General features: G+C 53.8%; 1 protein-coding gene and 4 non-coding genes across 5 annotated transcripts; 1 reads left to right on the top strand and 4 right to left on the bottom strand.

Annotated features, from left to right (window-relative positions):
- Positions 1–533: 533 nt before the first annotated feature.
- Positions 534–605, top strand: TRNAP-AGG. The gene has a single exon. It is a non-coding gene; the product is annotated as a tRNA-Pro (tRNA).
- A 454-nt stretch (positions 606–1059) lies between these two features.
- On the bottom strand, positions 1060–1131 carry TRNAA-CGC. Its single transcript has one exon. It is a non-coding gene; the product is annotated as a tRNA-Ala (tRNA).
- Positions 1132–1646: 515 nt separating this feature from the next.
- Positions 1647–1718, bottom strand: TRNAA-UGC. The gene has a single exon. It is a non-coding gene; the product is annotated as a tRNA-Ala (tRNA).
- A 170-nt stretch (positions 1719–1888) lies between these two features.
- TRNAP-CGG lies at positions 1889–1960 on the bottom strand. The gene has a single exon. It is a non-coding gene; the product is annotated as a tRNA-Pro (tRNA).
- A 5404-nt stretch (positions 1961–7364) lies between these two features.
- On the bottom strand, positions 7365–7661 carry LOC104155360 (beta-keratin-related protein-like). Its single transcript, XM_009694745.1, has one exon. It carries the CDS (start codon positions 7659–7661, stop codon positions 7365–7367), a length of 297 nt encoding a protein of 98 aa, XP_009693047.1.
- Positions 7662–9786: the final 2125 nt, after the last annotated feature.

Raw genomic sequence — 9786 nt, 5'->3', positions numbered from 1 at the left:
TCATACCCCTAGACCAACGAGCCGGGGTGTAGAGTTTGGATCCAGCCCACATCGTGTCCCTGACATCTGCATGGTCACTGGGCATTGTGGAGGCCAAGTGGCGCCCAGCACAGGTGGGGGCTGCCCTTTCCCTCCCCTCTGCGGCTCCTTCAGCTCCCCTGGGAACATGGCATAGGGCAATGCGTGGGACTCCACTGAGCATCCCAGAAAAATGCCACTTCCCCTGCTATCCCAGGGCTGCAAAGTCTGGAAAACCCCGGGGGAGGCCTGTGCCTCTCGTGCCCCGTGCACCTGCGGCTCCCTCTGTCCCAACTCGTCCTTGGTCGCACCTTCTCCTGGCAAGTGGGGAAGTCTCCGGGGTGGTCGGTGCATCCCCACACATACCCTCAGCCCCACTCTGCTCCCCAGGGCCTGGCGGCAGGGCCCATCCCCAAACAGCAGCTCCTGGGGTACTGGGGACCCTGGGCAGCAGTGCTCCCCCAGCACCCCAGTGCCCAGCACAGAGTGGGGGTGCCTGAGCAGCTGTGCACCCCGGCTCGTTGGTCTAGGGGTATGATTCTCGCTTAGGGTGCGAGAGGTCCCGGGTTCAACTCCCGGACGAGCCCTCCTTTTGGGCACACACTGCCGGGCACAGCCCCTGTGGGGATGGCACACGGACGAGGGCAATGCTGCCCAGCACAGGGGGAACAGGTGGTGTCCCCAGTTCGACAGCGTCCTCAGTTTGGCCACATCCCCTCTGCAGGGATGGTCCCGCCACTGCCGGGAGCAAGGTGCTGCCCAGTGCCCTGTGGGCAAAGAGACACGGCTCAGTCCCTCCTGGGTGGACAAGGGGCTGTCCGGGCAGTGGGGGATGGCAGAGTGGGGCCCTCCTGCCACCACATCCAGGGTGGGCAGCTCTGCCTGGGGGCAGAGGTAAAGAGTTGGGCAATGAAATGGCCACGAAGACTCTAGTGAACAAGGAGGAGATACCCTGGTGCAAGAAGGAGATCAGCTTTGGGGATGTCCCATGCAGCAGGAAAAGGGATATTTTCTATTGGAAGTTTCCAGGGAGGAAAAAGCTGGAGATGCTGGGGGTTGAACCCAGGGCCTCTTACATGCGAAGCAAGCGCTCTCCCGCTGAGCTACATCCCCCTGCCCAGAAGGATGCCCAAGCAGCGTGTACTGTCCCCAGCACTGCAGTGGCAGCATCCAAGCTTGCTAAAACCAGCATCAGCTGAAAGTGAAATCCTACAGCCACACCACAGGGAGGTGTTTGCAGGCAGCTGCGGGATGACGGGACTGACCCTCCACCACCAGGTCTGCAGAGAGCAGTGGGGATGGAGTCCCAAAGGTGAGGTTGTCCCAAAAGGAGGGCTGATCCGGCAGTTGAACCCAGAACCTCTCAGACCCAATGTAAGAATCGTACCCCTAGACCAACAAGCTGGGGTGCTGCACCCCTTTTGCACCTCCAGTCCCTCTGGCCCCCACATGCTGGGGTTAGAAGTGCAGCTGAGGCTGTGGTTTTCCCCCGGGTATACCCACACCTTGCGGGTGCCAGATAGCAGCCCCAGGCCAGCCATGCCTACAGGGAGCCTCAGGGCTTTTCTTGAGGACCTGGAGGGGACTCTGTCATCCCCGCAGCTGAGTTCTGAGGAGGCAAAAGGACATGGAGATGCTGGGGGTTGAACCCAGGGCCTCTTACATGCAAAGCAAGCGCTCTCCCGCTGAGCTACATCCCCTACACCTGCAGCACCTCGCTGCCAGCTCTTGGGGCTCCATCCTGCCCACGAGGATGTGCCCAGCCAGGATGTGGCACTGACCTTACTGTGCTGGGCACCACTGCCCTAATCCATTCCCTGGTTATGCCATGGTCCCATGCATAACCAGGGAAGGTGTGTGCCCAAAAGGAGGGCTCGTCCGGGAGTTGAACCCGGGACCTCTCGCACCCGAAGCGAGAATCATACCCCTAGACCAACGAGCCAGGGCAGAGCATTTCCATCTGCCCTTGGCTCCTGTGCTGCATCCATACATGGCACTGCCTACAGGGTGATGGAATCATAGGATCATTTAAGTTGGAAAGGACCATTTAAATCATCAAGCCCAACCATAAACCTAGCACGGTCAAGCCCACCACTAAACCATGTCCCTAAGCACCACATCTACACGCCTTTTAAATGCCTCCAGGGATGGTGTCTCTACCACTTTCCTGGGCAACCTGTTCCAATGATTGACAACCCTTTCGGATGAAAGAGAAAGGCTCCTGGATGCCCCCATCTCCCATCACCACCCCTCAGGGACCCATTTCTCATAGTCCCAGGGTTAATAATCTCCCTCTTTCCTGCCCCACGGGTGCCAGTATGGCTTTGGGACAAGGGACAGGACCTGTGATTGCCAAGTTACCAGCAAATCCCCCTGGTCACTCTTTTTTTCCCAGCCCCCAGGAGCTGCCAGCCAGGAGGATCAGCAGGGTGCTGGTGCCGGGGCTTCCACAGGTGCCATGGGGGGCAGGACTGAGAGGATGGCTCAGGGCAGGACAGGGGGATTCCTCTGGACACAGTAGCTGTGCCAGGGTGGGAAGCTGAGCTGCTGCGGGAGCCCCAGTTAGTGGTCACCCCCCTCCATGCAGGACAGTCACAGGTGGAACAGGGTGAAGAGCTGATTTTCAGACAGCCCACCCACAGCGAGCCTCTGATGTTAATTATATCGCATTGCAAGCTGTGCCAGAGCAAAGGTTCTCTCCTTGGGGCACATCCAAACCCCATGAGCTGACTCGGAGGAACCAGGAGGATGGATCATCCATCGGCAGTGCAGGCAGGCATCTCTCCTCTCCCTTGCCCTGCAAATCACGACGGTGTGGGGAGAAGAGGGCAAGGGGAGTGTTGCACCCCCGTGATTTCCAGGTCACATAACCCTCCCACGGCTGCCTGGTTCCTTCAGCCCCACACATCCAGTGCTAACAACAACAACCTTACACAGCAATAACCAGATCACCCTTTTCCTCTTTGGGAAATGTGCAGACATCTAATTCTCAGTAAACGTGAATTAACAGGCCTGAAATATTTAATTGAATGGTTCTTGAGTTTGAAACTCAAATCCTGAAGTATTTCACTCCCAGGACCTTGTAAATCATTGGGATTTGGGCTCCACTTCCATTGCACTCATCCCTGTCTCTTCCCGAGGGCTGCCCTCCCCAGGGGGAGAAGCTCAGAGGAGAAGGGGGTGTAGGACAGCCAGGAGCGATGTCTGGTGATGATTTGGGCTCAGGGTGAGGCACAGAGCTGGTGGAGGCAACAGGGCTGCGGGCTTGTAGGGGTGCAAGCCTTGTGAACCCCACTCCCACGGGTAGCACCAGGAGGGTCAGACCAAGATGCCAGTGTCTTTTGATTTGCATGTTTCTTCCCCCGTGATTCACACGTGTGGGTGGCCTGTTATTTTCCTGCTTTATGGGATTTCCAGCCGTGGGGAAGAACCAGAGCACTTGCCAGAGCCATCACCTGTCTGGCTCCTCAGGCTGGCCTAGGGCTCTTGCGTGGCAGGGAGGGCACCCTGAGAAACGGCAGCGAGCCCCTGCCCTGTGGTCAGTTCATGGGTGCCTGGGGTGGGATGTCATCTCAGTGATGCCCTCTTCTCACTCTTATCCCAGCCATGCAACCACTTTCTCTCGCCTTCTCAAAGCCTAAGAACAGGCATCCTCTCTGCTTTGGTGGGAAATTGCATTGCAAGGCTTTGGCGGGTGAAGAAGGAGATTTTTGTTGGCAAACAAGTCCCATCTCCATCTGTCATGCCTGCAGGCTTCCAACTCCAGGGGCTCTGTCTCTCCACCTGGCTGGCTCCAGGACGCGTGTCTCCAAGCACTCTGGCCAGGAGTCCTTGCCCCAGCGAGGAGGATGAGGGACCCTGCCTGCTGAGGCCAGCTCACCCTCCTGGCATTGCCCTCAGCTTGGGGTCCAGGTGCTGGGTTGGGACACACCCTTTGCAACCCACCAAAGGCACAGGCGATGGATCTGTCTCTTCATCCTATCTCACTGCTGTGAGTCCCCAGGATTTTTGTCTTCTTCTCTGGATGTGCAGAGAAGCTACAGATTGATGTGCTTGGATCTTGTTGACCCAGCAGTCATCCAGCCACCATCAATCCCTCCATCCCTATCACCAGCCCCATGCTGCCTAGGGCTTCACCAAAGCAAAGGACAGAAGAAAGAAAATGAAGCGATAGGAAGCAATGACTGCTGCCAGAGGAGGATGCTAAGTAGCAGCAGGAAGAATGTTTCCTCCAAGGACATGAGAAGATGAGGGAAGATGGGAGATGACCCCAGGGCATGAAACTCAACAGATGCAGGCATGGCCAAAGGGTTGTACCTGGGCTATGCTCAAGGCTTTTCTGAGAAATGCTTCTGCTGCCACTGCTGTTGAAAGCCATAAGTAGGCAATGCTGGGACCAAACCCCAGGACCCAGATGTTACCCTCCATGTGCATCCTTCTACCCGCTAAGCATTATTTTTCAACTCCACCTTGGTATGTATTTCCCTGTTTCTCACCAGGGCCTTTGGCTGCACTGTCTTTGCAGGAACCTGTATTTTAGGGCCTGATCAGCAGGTCCGTGGGGCCCTGGGCAAGCACTGGCTGGGGGGGGTGGGGGGGGAATGAATTCAGGACAACTCTTGAGTTGGGAGCCAAGACAGCACAGCTCCCAGCCGGGAGTCACAGCACCCATGGGAGACAGGGTGCCAGGTCCCTTAGGACAGGGAGCCTTGCAGGGCACTGAGGTCCCCACTTCCCCCACTCAGTCTGCACTAGGGCATCACAATTTTCAAGTCAAATCAAGGACCTGAGTGGATTTTAGTCTCCCTTGAGACAGTGAATCTTCAGAAAATAAATCTGTATAACCTCACCAGTGGAATCATTCAGTGAAAAGTCACATAAAAATGTCGTTATTCTTTCCCCCTGCCCCATCCTGGACTGTCCTATGCAGCAGACTGGTGGAAGACAGTCACACAAGCCCCAGATGCCTACAGCTTCCTAACAAAACTTTTACTGGAAATCCATTCCCTTTTCTTATTGCAGTGTTCAGGAGAATTTTGCATCCTATATCTACAGACAATTTCTGGAGCTGGGACAGAAATATCTGAGCAGTCCTTGGCAGAGGGATGTGAAACCACACCTACCTTCTCCTGGTGCTCTGACTGCTGAGCAATTGCCATGTAAATTTTCTCCAAATTAGGAGCACTTCTGTGAAATCTCCTGAGCAATAAAACCAGTTGAGCTTGGTCAGAGGCTTTTGAAGACCAACATGCTTTCAAGCTCAGCATAATCTCTCATTATAAAATTCATAAGCTTTATGCAAATTGTCACGCTACCAAAATGCTTAAGGTATGAAAGAAGATTTAAGCAGTACCCATGGAGGACTCTTATTCCTCTTTCCATCAGCTGAAAAGATTCTGTTTGATGATACATGGCATCTTAAAAAGGGGCTTTACTCAATGCCTGACACCTTTTTTTCCAGAGACACCTGCATCCCCTCCCTGTAAAACAATTATTCTCCAATTCTCTAATGTGTTCAACTAAAGTCTTGGGTTCCAGTCTTTGGGAAGAGCTCAGTATGGAGCTCACTGCGCTGTGACTGGGGCTAGGGATGAGGTTATCCTTGTCCTCCCCTAACCGACCAGCTCATAAGCACAGGACCTGCAGGTCTCTCCACTCAGCAACACAGCAAAGCTCCCTGCTGAGCGCCGGTCCAGCTGTTGCTCTTGCCTCCATTTCTGGAGCACACAGGGAAATTATAGGTTCTTATCATGTCCTTATTATTATGTTTATGTATCTTTCCTGATGGCATTACCACAGGTCTGACTGTCTGTCATGCTTGGTGTCTCTGAGAAATGTTAGGATGCCTCTCCCCGTGACACCTCTGATCAATCAACGCTCAGTCACAGGCCTCAGCGAATTTGAGCTTCTGAATGTTTCTGTCCAGAGGTGTCCAGAGGAAACCTGGGTAACCCTGCACCACGTTTCACATCACAGGCACCCCTCTTTCTCTGATGGGGCTAGGGATAGTACCGTGGATGTGGGCTGCGGGAAAAGGTACACCTGCACCAAGGGTGGGATGGCATTCCCTGAGCCGTCATACTGAGCTAGCATGGGAAGACAGGTATATTCAGCTCATGTTATTCATAGGGTTCATCTGAGGCAAATGTTGCAGTTGCACCTGCACGTATGCATATCTACGTGTGCATGCAGCAACACAGAAGAAAATGTTTCTGCTGCTTCATTAAGGGCTACAGCCAGATGTACACACATCACACGCCTTGCTGGCGTCTGGGCTACCTAGTTTTGAGTCAGTACATACTTATTTCTGTAAAGCCCCTTTTGCCACATGCTGTTATAAAGAGTAAGAATGAAAAACCTAATGCTTGAGGTCTGGTTTTGTCCCAGTATATCTTAGGAATGTTTTACTCTTCATCATCACCCATAAAATATTGGGTGAGTTGGGCGTAGGAGGGCCATCCAAAGGATCATCTCCCAAGAAGCCCACTTCTACCTTTTTGCCCTGACCCCACATCCATTCTCCTTTGCTCACCAAAAAAACTGCTGCAAAACGCAGGGTAAATGTCATTTTGAAATGTCAGGCCTTCATGTTCCCACCTCCTCAAGGGAACGGGCAACAAGCCTGCTCCTGCAGGAAGTCCTCCCAAAGCAGGTGCTTGCTATGGGGCAGCAGGAGAGGTTTCCAGGCTGAGAAAGTTGCCTTCGGGCTGGTCACAGCAAACCACACACTTATGTCAGCACACTGCAGAGCTGAGAAGCACAAACTCCCATTTCAGACAAAAAAGAAACCTCTCCTCCCCAGCAACAAGTTGTCTCCAGAGCAGGCTACCCGTCCAGACCAGAGGCACAAGGAACACCAGAAGACTCAGGCTATGACGTAGCATGACTTTAATGAGGAGGAGGAGAATAAACGAGTTCAGAGTATGAGAAGTGCATTTCCAGCGCTCAGTAAAGAAATGGATAAAACCCACTCCAGGACAAGCCGATCCCTACAAGGTGTTCCTCTGCCCCACTGCCCCATGACTATCATCTTCCATCTACAGCCTGCTATAAGCATTTTCGCCCCTCCAGTAGCAAATGCTGTGGTAGCACCGCAGGGTGAGACCCCTACATGGAAATATGAAGTAAGGCTTAGCAAGAGAAAGATATACAGAGGCATGGTCTCAAGTGATGAGCTCGTAAGGCTCTCTTCTTCCTGGGGGGGCTGTGGGTGCCCCCCACAGATGGGAAACCCATGGGCATTTCCTTAGTCCTCTTCCCCAGTCTTGGTCCTGTGCTTCGTTTGTCCTTCCCAACACGGTCGCTCTGCTGGCATCGGTGGGAGGAGGTGACCATCGGGGACACCCCTACAGCCCGCTGCCCAGGCACAGCAGTCCTGCCTTGCCCAGTCCCCGAGGACCACCAGAGGCCACGGGGACCCCACAGCACCGGAGGTAGCTCCCAACCGCTGCTGACGCCGTGGACCCCACCGTCGTGTTTTGCGGGTAGGAGCTGAGGATGGGCCCAGGCAGGGTGACCACAACAGTGGGGGGCTGGATGATGGTGGTGGAGTCCCCGCAGCGGCGGAAGCAGGGCTGGGTGCAACTGGTGGCCAGTGGCCGGGGAGTGCAGGAGGAGGGCAGGCACAGGTCGTAGCAGGACATTGCTCGGCGAGGACGTACACCTGAAAGCCAGAGCCAGGGCATAAATGCAAGGTAGAGGCTGGTCCACCCCTCAGCCCTCATTCAGCGGCTCCCATAATAAGTGTGGGAGAGCTAGCTAGAGGGTGAGTTTGAATGGTTTAGAAACCCCGAAGGAAGGTTTTCCAAATGGGCAGGAGCCATCTTCCCCCTTCCCTCGCCCCATAACCTACTCAGGAGAAAGCAAGGAGTTTAGTTTGAGCTGCACATCTGGGGAAGCTGGAGGAACCAGATGCTGAGAGCACTGAGAGCAGACCCACTCCTGCAGGCTGCCTGCCTTCAAGCTGACAGCAAGCCTTCCACAAGCTAGGTGCTCACTGAGATGCATCTAGTTGTAGCAAAACCCACTTAAATCAATACAACGTGAGCAAGCTGGATTTAATGTGATCTGAGCTATCCCATCCCAAAATATAAGGGACCTCTGATGCTCTTCCATAAACAGGAACGCATCAATCCCTGCAACCTGAGCATGTGCTATTCTTTCTTTTTTTTTTTTTTTTCCCCTTCAGCAAGGAAAATCACGCAGAATGCAGCTGGCTATGTGGTTACAGACCCTGCAAGCCCTCCACCCTGCAACCCCTTGCACTCCTCATTTTGGAGCAGAAATAAACCCTTCCCCGACACCCTCCACAGGTGGGAGGGAGGCGGGTAACAAACCTTGAACTCTTGTGGAGGACCGGGCACAAGGCATCGGTGAAAGCAACAGCTCAGTGGGGAGGAGACAGAGCCCGTCTCGACTTACCCAGACGGAGGCGGCGGCGGCAGCTGGGAGCGGGTGGTGGGACTGGGTGCTCTGTGGGGTTTTATAGGGTGTCCCAGCCCCCGGGGGAGCGGGTGCGTACCTTCCGCCTGAAACTCCCCAACAACTGGCAGTTTTCTCCTGGAAAGCTCTCCCAGCTGATTAAACAGTTCCCTCTTTCATCTGTCATGTTTTGCTTCCACTTAATACTGAGTAAGATTGAAATGATTTGGGCTACGGGCTTTAATTACCTTGCTTCCTAAGGCCAAAGTACATTTTAGGTCTTATGCCACCAGGCAGGAGAGTGTTTCAGCAGAATTTAGGGCAAGCACATCCCCAGAGCATCACTCCCCACCTTCCTCCAAGCACAACAAATTCAGCTCCCCAGTGCACCTGAGGTGAGCTCGGGCGTGTAGGTTGAAGACAAGAAACACACATTTGTAGCTAAACCCTGGAACAGCGGTCTCATCAACAGCAGGAAAACCAGGGGGGCTGCAGTGGTGAGGGTCTGGGGGACCACGCACGGCTGGCAGAAAAATGCCAGAGGGCATTTCTCCTGCCCCAGCTGCCCAGGTACTGCAGACGCAGACACGGGGACTTGAGCTAGCCTGGCATGAACAAATGGTTGATGCTTTTGGATCCACTTAGAGGATTTTGCCTTTTTTTGTTATTATTCCCATGCCTGGGGTATGAATTCTGCTAGAAAGGCACATCAAATTTTAAAAGCCAAGTAATCACGGGCTCTGGAGTCAATCCTTGAAGGTGACGCACACCAAAACTGATTAATTTTGCACAGTGAGCTGCTTTCCGAGGCCAAGAGCCTTTCCATCCTGCTCTTTGGATATGCTAACAACGATGAGCCAGAAGTTCATAGCTATGCTTCCTTGTGATGGAGTGACATTGTCAAGACATTTTTAATTACAGGCTGCAATGTGACACCAGATTTCTCTGCTGGAGGCCTGTTAGCTGCTGAACAGTCAAGGAGTCGTGAAGGTCCCGACCTGCACTTAAATATGAATCACCTGCATGTTGGGGAAAGGGAGTCGCTGATGTGGTCCAAAGCAGGGGATTGAGCCATCAGGCTCTAGGGGCAAGGAAAGTTTGAAGAAGGCTTTTCATTTCATGCCAGCAGAGCCCAGATGAAGGTACAAACATCTTCTGCCCTGGAATAAACCATGGCAGTACCCAGAGCACATGTACTATGCGTATGTGGAGCCGGGGGTTGTCAGCATCGCTGTTAAAGGAGTGCCTTGTAGGGTTTTGGGGGTCATTTGAGTTCCTAGGGTGGCTTGGCCTCGCAGAGCCATGGTTGACAGCACTGAAGGCTGTAGATGTGGTTTACCTGGACTT

Source organism: Cariama cristata, unplaced genomic scaffold (assembly GCF_000690535.1).
Source record: "Cariama cristata isolate BGI_N322 unplaced genomic scaffold, ASM69053v1 scaffold20412, whole genome shotgun sequence".
Classification (NCBI taxonomy): domain Eukaryota; kingdom Metazoa; phylum Chordata; class Aves; order Cariamiformes; family Cariamidae; genus Cariama; species Cariama cristata.
This window is presented reverse-complemented; position numbering and strand designations above follow the sequence as displayed.